The sequence below is a fragment of the Strongylocentrotus purpuratus genome, unplaced genomic scaffold (genome assembly GCF_000002235.5).
Source record: "Strongylocentrotus purpuratus isolate Spur 01 unplaced genomic scaffold, Spur_5.0 spur5_scaffold_15, whole genome shotgun sequence".
Taxonomy (NCBI): Eukaryota; Metazoa; Echinodermata; class Echinoidea; order Camarodonta; family Strongylocentrotidae; genus Strongylocentrotus; species Strongylocentrotus purpuratus.
The window spans coordinates 5,129,872-5,143,808 of NW_022145600.1; the positions used below are offsets into that span (position 1 = coordinate 5,129,872).

The 13,937-nt window shown below is 37.1% G+C and overlaps 1 protein-coding gene across 3 annotated transcripts in view; it reads left to right on the forward strand.

Moving 5' to 3' along the window:
* LOC754030 (uncharacterized protein ZK1073.1-like) overlaps window positions 1-13,937 on the forward strand; it is a 77,175-nt gene that overhangs the window by 10,127 nt on the left and 53,111 nt on the right. For 2 of the 3 annotated variants that reach the window (XM_030985428.1, XM_030985429.1), the window contains exon 1: window positions 6,786-6,932. The exons of the other annotated variant lie outside the window; for it this stretch is intronic. In XM_030985428.1, the coding sequence (XP_030841288.1) occupies window positions 6,879-6,932 (54 nt within the window). In that variant the 5' untranslated portion in view covers window positions 6,786-6,878. Of the gene's footprint in view, window positions 1-6,785; window positions 6,933-13,937 lie in introns of those variants that run through there. 3 annotated transcript variants of the gene reach the window in all.

Consider the following 13,937-nt stretch of genomic DNA (forward strand, 5'->3'; position numbering starts at 1 on the left):
ATGGGATTTCTGAATGACCTAAAGGTTTATAATTATGAGTGCAGCATGAGCTAAATCAAGGATTTGATCTGAGACAAAGTTACCGGTCCCTTTAATGACGCTATATGCGAGGATGGTGTCAGGTACTCACATCATAGTTATAATTATTTGTCCGCAGATCTGTAGATGCAAACACTGCTATATTTTTAGAAATTCCGTTATTTTTATATTCATTCATTCATTCACCTTTTTACCAGGTTTGTTGGAAGATTTCGGGGAAGATTTAGTTCACGATTTAATGAATTATTGGCAACCTCTCGTTGTCAACTTTATACATAACATAAAGCCCCTTTTCTAGAATGGAATTACGTCTGTTGTAGACTTCATTTTAAATCCCGAGCTAATTATTTTGGTTTTGGTGTTTTTTTTTTTATAGACGCTTTACACAATGGCAATGTTATTCATTTCAATAACCAGCTATGTTTTCAATTCTCGTAATCCCTTTAATATCTCATTCTGAATGTGATTTCCGAACCTCCTTTGCACGTTCCTGTTTCTAATTATATACACAAACAGAACAGCGAGCAGTACAAACGGCTAGAGGGGGTTTCCAAAAAAAGAAAATAGGTTAGGGGGGGGGGCGATGACGAAGAATAGAAATTAATTTCACCCCTCATGCACATGCGAGTCCGGCCCCGTGATTAAGGAGACGATCTTAAACGCATCCACTTCTCGCTACTCTCCACTTGTCTCCAATAACGGCATAATTATTATCGTCGTCTATTTATAGAGTGGCGCTGTTTAATAGAAAGGCATTTTTTTTTGGTATAGTTTTCCAATGAAGCCTAGGGGGGTAAAGTGGGACAGCACATCACCGATTGGATTTTTTTTCAGCAGGTATACAGATGTAAAACTGTCACAGTTTTCTATGCAATATGTCAATCGTCCCCCGTTATCATTAGATTAACAATTTCGAACACTGTGACAATAATAATGTAAGATATAGGCCTACTAAACTCGTATGAACAAAGTAACATAATATAAGTCTATACTTGATTTCAATATGAGTATAAGAAGATGGTGTTCATTTGACATGATGTTCGCATGAAGGTCGTGAAGGTCACTGCTTTATAACTGAAGTTACTTGGGGTTTAACCGGGATGGTTTCTCTTACCTGCTAGTTCAACATCATACAGTAAACCATTGTATCAATCAATCAGATATGATTGTACTTTCCTTATTTTATTGTTGTGTGCTTATAATATTTTATATTTCTTTTTGTGTTGTTTTTCATTCTTTAATGGGCGATCAAACTTCACAGTTTTCGCAACCTACATGGAAAGCAACGCATATAACCTTTGTAAACATAGTTAAAATTTACAGTTACTTTGTATATTTTGATTGCGAAGTAAAATTGAATTGAATTCTTTACGTCTGGGGACCGACCTTAAACGTCACCATCCGAAAGACGTAACTAAGTTTCGAACCTGTGTCCTTGGATGAATCAGTTTGTAACTTCCATTGTTAGCTGGATTACAGGCGCACGCCACAACGCCTAACACACTCCTCGTGCCGCTCTTTCATTGGGTAGCGTTAACTCTTATCAAACGCTGTCATCTTTCGTTTATTTATAGCTCTATGGTTAGCACTTTCCTCCTTATTCAATGCACACCTCGCTATATCCGGTTCTTTCAATTCCCTGCTTAATCACTCCATTCATCATCCTCTTCCTAGATGATCATCCCCTTCTTCATTTTCATCTCATCTTCTCCCACGCTGATGACGAAACAGGGATACAGCGGTGGCCAAAATTTATTTCATGAGAGAGCTACTTTTTTACTTTCACCAAACCCTTCGCTTCATTTGTGATCATCACTGGTGATGGCAATGACAACAGGCGTATTGTTTTATAATTGCATCCGTGAAAACATACAGTCTTTTTACCCAAAGATGGGGGGTGTTTCACAAAGATCCTAGGTAGAACTTAACACTAAGTTGGACTTAAAAATTATGGACAGCCATTGGAGTCTTAAAATGAAATATATTCAAAAGCAGAAATTCAAGTATTTTAGACTTTTTGTAAATTCCACATCCAGAACATGAAATTTTCCATGATAATAGGAACTATGAATGATTTGAATCAACATTTTATGCCTTATAAAATAACTTTTACAAAATATTTTCAAGGATGCTAATGGCTTTCCATAACTTTTAAGTCCAACTAAGTGTTAAGTTCTACTTAGGATCTTTGTGAAACACCCCCAGGAGAGTGTTTCACAAAGACTAAGATCGACTTTAAGTTTAACTTAACTATGGCAGGCCGTTCATGCCACTATTTTGCTCTCATCATTATAATGAACTATAGTAAATTCTGTAGATTTGTGACCATGATTATTGTGTACGTCCCTTGAGAGGCCAATGTCAGTTAATGGTGAGAGCAAACAGTGGCATGAACAGCCTGGCAAAGTTAAGTCCAAGTTAACGTCGATCTTAGTCTTTGTGAAACACTCCCCAGATATAATAGGAAGAGATGGAAAGCTCTATATAGCGACAAATATTATGACAACAGAACCATGGGTTAAAACAACTTTACATTTTGATTACTCTTTATGAGGTGCATATTTCCACAGAAGATGGTTTTATTACTGTCTGCGGAATAGAGAGTGCTTAATCCAAATCAAAGTGTATGATCAGAAATAATATGAACAAAAACTATTTGTATAAGAAAATAAAAAGGTAAAACGAAACAAATATAACCAACAAATATATATAGCAAACAAAAGCAACAAGCATCATACACACAGTCGGCCGATAAGCTATTATAAACTCGTTGAATACAAGATGAAAAACAAAATTCAAAGCCATGACATGTATGCATTTCCCTTTATTTAAATTCAACTGAGAAATATTTTGTTTCAAAGAAACTTTCCTCTGCTTTTCTCGCTTCTTTAATCTCTTATAAAGCTATAGTATTAGGACGAATGTAAAGAACGCGAAAATGATCTTGCAGTAATTAAGTTACTACACCTGAGGCAATAGCTGGCTTAAAGTAACCGAAAAGGTGATAGGAGTCAACGTAATAATATAGACAATATTAATTGCTTCATGTTTATTTTGTATTTTATTATACAACAAGCTTTACATTACTATAGGCCAAGCCTATTATATTAATCCTTCTTCCCCGTTCTTTATTAAGCTAGTAGTTATACTGTTGGCATAATAATGATTACAATCATGCATTTATTATCTTCGATATGATTCTCATCTATAACTTTCTGACACAACCACAATTCATTATACAAATCGCCCCCCCCCCCCCCTCCATCTATCCCTCCCTCTCTGTATTTGTCTATGTCTCTTTCCTTTGAGTCCATAATCGATCCTGGAGGGTGTTTCACAAAGACTAAGATCGACTTGAAGTAGGACTTAACTATGGCAGGCTGTTAATGCCATTGGTTGCTCTCACTACTGGTCTTTCAATGAAGATCTTCGGATAATATTTTTCCTTCAATAAAGAACTATCAAAAGATGTAAATTCTATAGATTTGTGACTATCATTATTTTATACGTCCCTTAAGAAACCAATGCCAGGAATGGTTTAGAGGAAAGTGGCATGAATGGCCTGCCATAGTTAAGTCCAACTTAAAGTCGATCTTAGTCTTTGTGAAACACCCCCTGGTCTTCTCATGCAGTTGAATCAACTTTATAAGATCCCTGAATTCGCTTTATTTACACAGAGTCGAAAGTCCGCAGTGGACAAACGTCTTATACGTTTCCCTTTCTTTGGACAGATCCAACAGCCATCTCACCAACTCCCCCTTTTATTTGGGGGGGGGGGGGGGGTGGGGGTGTTTCCATGATCCCAAACCCCCTCCACCCCCACCCCTTCCGAGCGCACTCTGTATCGGCCCATGAACCCGGCATTTTTGCCTCCCTCCTTATGCTTTTACCACTCAAAACAAAACAAAAAGGAACTTGTTTGGTTCAATGACAGAGCGCAAATCAAATTTGATCATGGTCGACATTGATTTGACTTCAAATGGACGTTGACGATTCTTAGAGCATAAATGATGCAATCAGTATATACTTACCACGTCATGATAACCATCTCATGCTTTTAAGATAATTTATTTTTCTCTTAAGGCTTTTAACACCATATCCGTGAGTGACCATACCAAATCAAGAAAATCCATAATTATTATAGCAAGAATAATAACTGATGTGGGTAGATCTTAAAAATAAGTCTTCCGTGTCGCTTTATCTCGACCTTCTAAGCACTTTCATGCCATGATACTTCTACTGCCAGGCCTTTAAAGCTTTAAGAGCCGGCTGGGATGGGAGGGGGGGGGGGACAATTCTCTCTTTATCCTGGCCTTGATTTACTATTGTCACCTAAAATGGCAGTTGACAAAGAAGTAATTAATTTTGTTTTCAATAAGAAAAAGAAGATAAGACAATCTCATATTTTCGCTCAATAAAGTGTGTTCATGATACACACGTACACTGACAGAGATTATAGCTTTGCAAAAAAAGCAAATTAACCTGTAAATACATGCAGTCTTTAGCTATAGTGTTTCTATTACTAAAAGAAACATAACAAAATCATCTCCATCAGTTGAACTATTTATTTGTTAATGTTCGCATAAATCTTTAGCTTGCTCAAAGGATGATTTTGATGAACTCGTCTAAAATTTTCCATCATCATCTTTCAATGAAGATAACGACGGTTTGTCCGATTAAAGGATATTTTTAATCCTTTCAATTTTGTTTTGCTCTTATCATTTCTTTTCCACCAATCTTAATTCGCTTTACCCACCATTTAATGGAGCAATATCTTTTTGTAGGCCTATAATACCAGTCTCATGAGCATAATCAGGCGCGTACGCAGGGGGGGGGGGCGGGGGCGGGGGGGAGGGGGCTGAACCACCCCTTCATTTTTTTTCATGTGTGTATTTTTAAGTAAACCCCCCCTCCCCTTTGGGTTTTTTTTTAAATTCTTTATTAAAAAAAAAATGTCCACTTACCCCCCCCCCCCCCCCCCCCCCCCCCCCCCCCCCCCCCCCCCGCTTATTCAGCGGCTGGCTGAGTCGTTGCGAAATTTTCGGCCCGATTTAAAGATGTTAAAATCCCCCCTTGAAAAAAATCCTGCGTACGCTACTGAGCATAATATTACATTCAAGTTGGAGAAACTAAGAGGTCGAATTACTGCTTTGAGATAGGAATGTAATGTCCAAAAGCTTATGTCGGGTAAATCTTTTACAACAGTGTTTGTAGTCCCGAACTTTCTTTATGTACCCTTTGACAAAAGAAAGTGATTTTGAAAGTAAACTTTTTGGTGAAATCCGTTTTGCTGTGGATCCCATCGCATGCAGATTTGTAATAGACATGCGCCCTCGCGCGACAAACGTTAACTAACAAACAAGTAGAAAGTACTCAAAGTTATTAAAATATAATCAACCTACTAATAAGTCACATACTTTCCGTTGCCAAATATTTAAATGCATAATTTCAATGACTCAAGTCTCGATAAAAGTGAGGAAAAAAAAAAAGGATGAGACACATGCAGACCCACCCCACCCGCCCCGATTGCAGCAAGAGCCTGGAATAACAATTTGTAAAAATGAAAGTCAATTCCTGAATAATGTCTGAATCTGAACGGAGGCTGGCTCATGCATTTCCTCCCATGTACCTCGATCTCACTCGCCCTACAGATCTGGTTGAATCCGGATCTCGTTTAAGCAGTTCCAAATCGTTGATGGTACGGGTGGTAAATCTGCATTTCATCCGGTAGAGCAGCTCAACCCCGGCTAAGTGAAACAAATTATCAATATATATTTTGTTTATCAAAGCCTGAGTATATGTTGCACCCAGACGCGTACGCAGGGGGGGGGGGGGGGGGGGGGGGGGGGAGGGGTCGAACCCCCTCAAATTAATAATAAAATAAATAAATAATGGTGCTAAAGGGTGACCAAAAAAAGTTGACCTTACCCCCCCCCCCCCCCCCCAATGAACGAACGAAATATCGGGTCGTTATTATCATATTTTTAACCCCCCCCCCCCCTCGAAAAAAATCCTTCGTACACTCTTTGCACCAATAGATCATAGGCTATCCATATACTCTTCATACTTTCCTCTCCGAATTTGGTGTAGTGTTTAGTGTTCAGTATATTAGTTTATTTATTTGTTTTTGAGTTCTTTGCTTTTCTAATTGCTTTAGATGGCTTTCATTCCATCTTAATTCAAGGTTGAATCAAAATGATACATTTTTTTTTGCTTGTTTGTTTGTTTTACCTGATTGCTATGAAAGCGTGTGTAATAATTTATATGCGGTTATATCGATATGCCTGTTGATTTCAGCCAGTGAGTAACAGGAAAAAGTTTGCAAGCAAGAACATTTCAGGACTAATATTGGACAACGTTTTACAGGACGAATATTCATATTTTGTCATTGACCCCAAATAGAAATATCGGCAGAATTGCAGAAGTGACAGTTCTGTATTCTGCCTCCGGACACCGACCTGACGCCCTATCATTTTTATTCCTCTTTGCAGGCACATCAAAATCAGTAATTTTATCGTTTGAAAACGCCAGAAGGAAAATTATCCATGTGCTTAGCTCTAATGTAAAAGTGTGAATAATAACAATCAAACAATAGATCTACTCAGTTTTCAATAAACTTACAAAGAACTATTAGTAAACAACAAACAAACAAAATTCACATGATCACGATACGGGCAATGCGCGCGCGCCGTGCGCTTTAGTTTTTTTTAACGAAATTTGAGAGATATCATATTCGGTCGATCGACCACTTGCATTTTGTATGCAGATCTAAACGGAAGAACGTTATTGTCCCTCAAATTCTGGAGCTTTCCCAAATAAGAATTTAGATTATTCCAGCCATGGCAGATTCTAATATAGACACAGCTTCGATGGCCTCCATCCCAGAACCTGTGGTAAGGCACTATTCATTAAGAAATTGCTCTCAAATTTATCTGATAAATTGGAAGATGTTCGATTATCTTTACCTCGGTGAGGTCAAGACTCAGAGAATGCATGTGTATGTTTGTCTGTGTGCTGTGTGCATTGTGGGCGAGTAGAAGCATTTACATGTACGTGCGCCGGATCGCGTGCCTTGGAATCGGATGCCCAGTGCAGCTAGTGCAGTGCAGTGAAGCATGGGAAATTTTGTTTTCAACACATAATTTGGTGTTGGTTTAACTGAAAAAACAGGATGTAATGAGTAAAATCTTGGATATTGATAGACGTTTTGAACTGTAATCATTTGTCTGAGTTAATTTTCCTTTTTCTGGTGTGGTTGGAATGTTGTTGACTTGAACATTTTTGCAATTTCACTTTGACTTTTCTCTGGATTGTCTCTGGATTGTCTCAAATTTAAAAGACTCGACACCATTGTGATTGATATGAAAAGTCATGGAGAAAAAAAGAAGAAGAAATAGTCTACAGGGGTCTAGAAAAAAACGAGATTAAAAATCTATGAATCTATTTGAGAAGTGCGTTTTTCAACACAAAATATAGAAGTTGTTGCTGCACCAAACAAATAAATCTTACCAAACACTTGAGAATTGATTAGATCTATCAATATTATTCTAAATATGAAGTTTCTAATAATCTTCAAACATTGTTGACCGTCTAACTTTTGATTTCCACTTAGGGCCTATGTACACATGTAGATCATTTCTCATTCTAATTTTAAGAACCTGGCTAAACTGAAGCTGCCACGGCCATGCATGCTAATTGCTATAGACAGTATTGGATTTCTAAAAAGCCTGAGAATCAAATACTGTACTACTACTACTACTAGCATTAATCGTCATGAATATTTCTCATTCCTTAAAATAACCATGTTTTGAGACATTCATTCAGGAATATTGCATGCACACCTGTTGTCAAATTACCCTTTGAAATTATCTGCCTTAGTAATAGGGTGTCTGATCGCGCACCCGATGTTGTGTGCTAAAATTCTTCCCATAGAGATTACACGCATCCCTATGCAGTCTACGTGCATTGCGCGACCATGCAAAAAAAGTCAATTTTTTTTTTTCAATTCGAGATTCAAACCTTTATCTGTTGTGATCCTGAAGGTGATACTCAATAAATGAGGTGTCATATGAAAGAGCAGGTGAATTCCAATATTTCCAAAGGGGCGTAGCCCCCGAAATTCTAAAAATATCTTGGTCAAAACAGCAATTGAAACATTGTGTCCTGGCTAACTCTGAGGTTTGTCACTTTTGAGATATGACGCCCCGATCGATAAGTAGTCCCAGTCCTAAGGAACAATTCTATGTGCTTATTTTTTCGCTAGCCCCCAGGGATCACAACTGATAACAGTTTAAAAATACCCTTCTCGCTATTTGGTGGATCAGCTAATTAGGGGGCGTGCGCTCCGCTCAGTCCAAACCATGGTTACATCGCGTAACATCTCCGCGCACGAACGAAACCCCAAATGAAAGAAAGTATGGGTGGCCATTCGCGGCATAGAACCCGGAAGTGAATACACGTTATAGTCAATGGCAATATCGCGGAGACATCTCCGCGATATTGCCATTGACTATAACGTGCATTCACTTCCGGGTTTATTGTGCGACGAACGCCAACCATACTAGTCAATGGCACATGTCGCGGAGACAGCGTAGCTCAAGCTGCAAGTCGCGGATTGGCTTAGCAGCATGCGTACGATATGCATACGCTTGCATATCGCGTGATACAGCTGTTTGGCTAAATATAGCAAAACAACATCACTCTGCGTGGACGTCTTTTTCGTCGATTTTGACCAAAATGATATGAATATACCAGCGTTTTGGAGGGGCTGTAACTTTTGATAGAAACATCGGTGAGACTTGAAATTTGAAATGTATTATTCTGATAACATTTTTTATTCAAATATCAAACAAAAATGGTGAAAAACGATCCCAAATTGAAAATTGAAAAATTGTTCAGACACCCTATTAGTAACCAACCTGTTCAGACCCACAATGTGTAGGTAAACTGCAAACATGGGGTGCCACCTGGGCATCCACTAGCAAAGGGAAGAAATCCACAAAGTAGAAGAAAAAAAGGCAACTCTTATGAACTTGAAGTGTCCTTACACTGTATAACAGCAGAATCCTGCTGCAAAACCTTGCATTAAAAACATTATAACATGCTCTTTATTTGACCCCACTATTTATATTATCTGACTTATTTTAACAGAAATGCATGCAGCATGCTACATTGTACATTTAGCTCACTCAAATATCAAAACATGAACAAACAAACACATTGAACATTCATTCATCTCATATAAGACGGTTCGATATACAATTGCACCCTTCAGAAAAAAAATTGAAGATCTAAAAATTTGAGCAGATTTTTAATTTGTTCAAACTTTCATTAATGTGTTTCTTTACTCTTTCTGCTTTTATTAAAACCAACTTATCCCAGGGTGGAGTTCCCCGTTAAATACACATTTTGACATTTTAACTATTGAGCGAGAAAACCTTGATATCAAACCAGGCAAAAAAAATGAGGAAGTCATAATTTTTAAAAGTTTTACCGTGATCATTATAGTAATGGTCTTTTCAAATTGGCTGGATCAGTAATGTCTACGAAATGTAGTGGCGACAAACTTCCACACATGACTAAAATTGAAATGTGACTAACGGGAGAGTTGTCTGCAACTGCGTCACAATCCATTGACCAAACTGCCAATTTGAGATTCACATACCTGTAGACTTGATTCTATTACTTTCTTAACTTTCTTATTATTGGTCTGATTTATTTCAAACTTTCGTCATTCTGTTATTTTTCTACTTTCATACAAATGAATTTATTAACAAGGGTTGGATTTCCTTTTAAGTCATTGCATGCTCTTGTATACTATGGAGCATCGAGTGGAGCATTGTGTGCAGAAAAATAATGTTTGTACTCAGAATGCAGAAAGTGTTCTAATTGCATACATTTTGTAAAAACAAAAAGATTACTACATATCTATTTCATTTGAGTAGAGACCATTATATACATTGCTGTCCAATCTAGTTTACTTTGGTAGTCTTTGCTTTGACAGTTACAAATTGTCCTGGTTGGTTATATCATGTTGGTTGGGGTCAAGATGCATGCATTACATAAAAACAGCCGTCTGAAATTGAATGGTGACTGCTCTAGAATATGTGACGGGTGAAAACAGTAATCTGTGGCAGAGGAGAGTGGGAGAGCAGTGAACGGCATTTACATTTGACATTTCCAGAGTTGATCTGAGATCCAGCCTGCTACTTCTTGATTTCTTTCTGTTTACTCATACGGTGTACATGTACAGTAGGTGCTCATTTTTTAGTACCATGTATAAATGCCCAGGAAACATCCCAGTGATTAACATAAAGTTGCGTGTCTGCAAAGTGCCAGAAATGCATTGACTCATTGTAAAGGTATACGAGCTAACGCCCTTCTGGCTGAACAGACGACATGATGGTTATTCGTTCATTGCACACGGTGTGTTTATCCACTGCTGGAAGGTGAATTATGACCACGCCCAGATAAGTGAAAAATAATTTAATAGATTAAAGAGCCTTGAAGATATGATCTTAAGATGCAAGAAATGGATTTAAAAAAAATATACTACTACATTAATCAACTACTGTACTACTACAATAGTCTGTACGCCACTACATTCATGCACTGGGATGAGATACTGGATGTTTTCCCATTCTCATACGGTTCCCATACAGTCTTGCAGAATATTGCTTGAGGCCAAATTTCACACATAACATTTGGATCTTCGAAAAATAATTCATGAAAATTCTCATCATTTATTTGCTTTCTGGTAAATGTTTGCTGTTTTGAGCCGATATGGTGTTACATGTACACTATAATGCTAGTGTGACTTTCATCTAAGATGTATGGCCTTTGAGAACGATACCAGCTGCTCCCTTGATCAATACGATCCATCATCTAATTTCAAATGAGCATGGCAATATACATGTACGTTCCTTTCCCATAAAATATGGAATATGAATATAAAAGGAATGCATCTTATTTTTCTGTCTACGGACACTTCAAGCGGTATGTTTTAACAGATGCACAGTGAATAACTAAATATTGAATCACTAGCATCCACTTTATGTGTAATTGTTGAAATCGAAGGAAAATAAGATGTGGAGAAAGGGCAATTAATTCTAAGCTTTGACCTTATTTTGAAAGGAAAGTTAGTTATTTGAATAGCCAAGTGATAACACCCTTTTCGTTCACCCTTCATGCCCATAATGGAGGATATCTTCATCCGAATATGTTTCAGCGTTATAAAAAATGAAAAGTGACCACATTTGCACAAGAGATATTTAAAATGTTATACAGTGCGTCCCAGAAAAAACGAAACCGAGAATCATCGATGTTTTATCATAACTTAATCACAATTATAATTAATAAAAGACACATATTTGTAAAGCTTAGATCCTTTTTTTTCTGGGATGCACTGTACTGTGTTTTACAGAGGGAGTGTGCAAAAAAAGCAGATTTTTTTTTTAGATGGAGGGAAAGAAAGGAATTGAAAGCAGAGTGGGGAAAGCAGCAGTTAGGAAAGATGAGAAAAGGAAGGGGAAGGAAGAAGGGTAGGGGTAATAAGGAACTTGAGATTTGTGTCTCATACTGTTGAAGATCTTGAAGGGGAACATGAAGCAGGGAAGAGTCTTGAAGTTCTCAATGTTGGCCACTGGGGATCATTTAGGAAGCTCTCTGTCACGTTCCGCCATGTGTTATTGCTTTCCGCAAATTTGAACACTCATACGAGAGAGAGCTATGTATAGGACATAATCCATCTACTAGTTCTAGTATGTGAGGCTTGTGAGCCTAGTCCAAATACCCAATCGCTCAAGAAATATTTGTTCAATATGTTAGTCTTAACATTTATACCCTGATTCTGATGCTGAAAAGAGGGCAGTTACATTTGTAGATGTGGGATGCACAAGGGACAGGCATACCTCACTTACTGAATCTTACTTTTGAGTTCTCTTAGAATAGGATGAAATTCGAAGAGAAGGATCACTTCCCGGGGCATTGACAGAATTATACAAGTCTGTCGATAGGGCAAAAATGTGTTACATGTACATGTAATTCCATCTTTTACATAAAGCTTTTAGCAAATGGAATTAGAATTTTAGATATCTGGGGTGTTATTCTGGAGAGAAAAAACAACAACTACATGTACATGTATGTGTTAGTGGATATACATGTACATATTTTCATTTACAAATCAAATTTAGGACAAGTCATATATTCATCTATGCAAAGTTGGCTGTGTATGTGTACATGTACAGTATGTATGGAGGTAACTGTGCAAGCATACACTGTACTACATGTGTTTACTCTTTGACAATTCTCCTACTTTTTAAAAACACAAAATAGTTTTCAAAATTTAGACCCAGGTACCCAGGAATTACAATGCCAGTATAAATGTAGACTGGCTTTGCCGCCATATATAATTTGCGTTCATTTCCCAAGTTTAATCGGCCTTGTGTCCTTAAAATTGTTTAATGATGGTACAAATGAATGGAAACGGAACGGTGAAGAATAATTAACACATCACCATGCATTAATCGTCGTTGAATACAGGTATATGTAGGTGACCCTGGTAATATTTTACCAGGATATTGCCGTGTATGATGAGGAAGAAGGGATTTAGCGAATGAGAAATACTTGATGGGAAATGTGCGAATGCCAAAGGTACTGGCAGATCAGCATGCATAAACGGCTCTCCTCCACAGGTTCTACACTGTCTGCATAAATTATGCGGTAGGTTGATCAAGGGAGATGGGGCTTTATGCTGATTCAACAGATTTTTTGAATTTTTTCATGGTCTGGATATGATCTGCATACGTGTGCATGCATGAAAGCTTTGGTTGTTATAAAATATGCAAACTTCATGTAGAATTTAGTGTAAATTAGCATTTTATGTGTTTGTTGAATCTAATGGCTTGTTGTTCAAGTGGCTTATTCTTCTAATGGGCAGCTGTGTTGGAATCGTTTATTTTTTTATGGAAATTCAGTGCCCAAAAGGCAATGTGTACATAATAGTGATGGTTGCCACAGTCATCTACATTGTACAGGTAGAATTTTTCACTGCTCATTGGAAGTTTTAAAGTTGTGTGTGTAACATTCAGCTCACATGTATGTTATGTAATCCAGTGAGACTATCTACTGCAGATGATGATGATGTAAAGCGCATTGAGAGGGCCTGAAATGCGCTATATAAGGACAAACTATTATTATTATTATTATGTATTGATACATGTATCTCAGCAAGGGAATATAATTGAAATATCTCCCCTTAATTACCTTTCAATACAAATATCTTTAAATGTTTTAAAAGAGACTGGCATTGAATTAAGAAAGACTGAAATCTTTTCTAATTTGTGGATAAAATGATGAGAACAAGCTTCTGTATTGTGATGTCAACCAGTATGAAATTTGTAGATATTCTGTCAAATTAGTATTAAACATCATTTATTCAGCATCATCAAATTGTACATATAGTATTTTGATAGGGAATGGATATGCAGTTGAAGTTCTGTGCTGGTTCATAGACTTGATTATTGCAGTAGAAGCACTGGGACATCAGTATGTCATCATCAGCATTAGATAGTAATGCTGAATTTACATTCAAATGTTAGTAAACTATTTGAATAACTTCTAAATGCAAATAATGTATTTTGGTTTTAATTTGTATCTTGTCCCTTTCTTGTCATTAGAATTTGATAATGTTGAAGGCATTTTGAAAATGTACCTGTAGCACAAGAGTATAATGTTTGTGATTGTGTTACGTGCACAGTAAAACATCTAGTGATCTTGTTATACCGTAAATAGGCATTTTAAGTTTAGTAAACATTGAACTAATGGACACAATTAATGAGAATCTGAGTTGTGAAATAGAAAAACGTCTATATTAGCCCTCCTTTTAACTGAAATTAGAA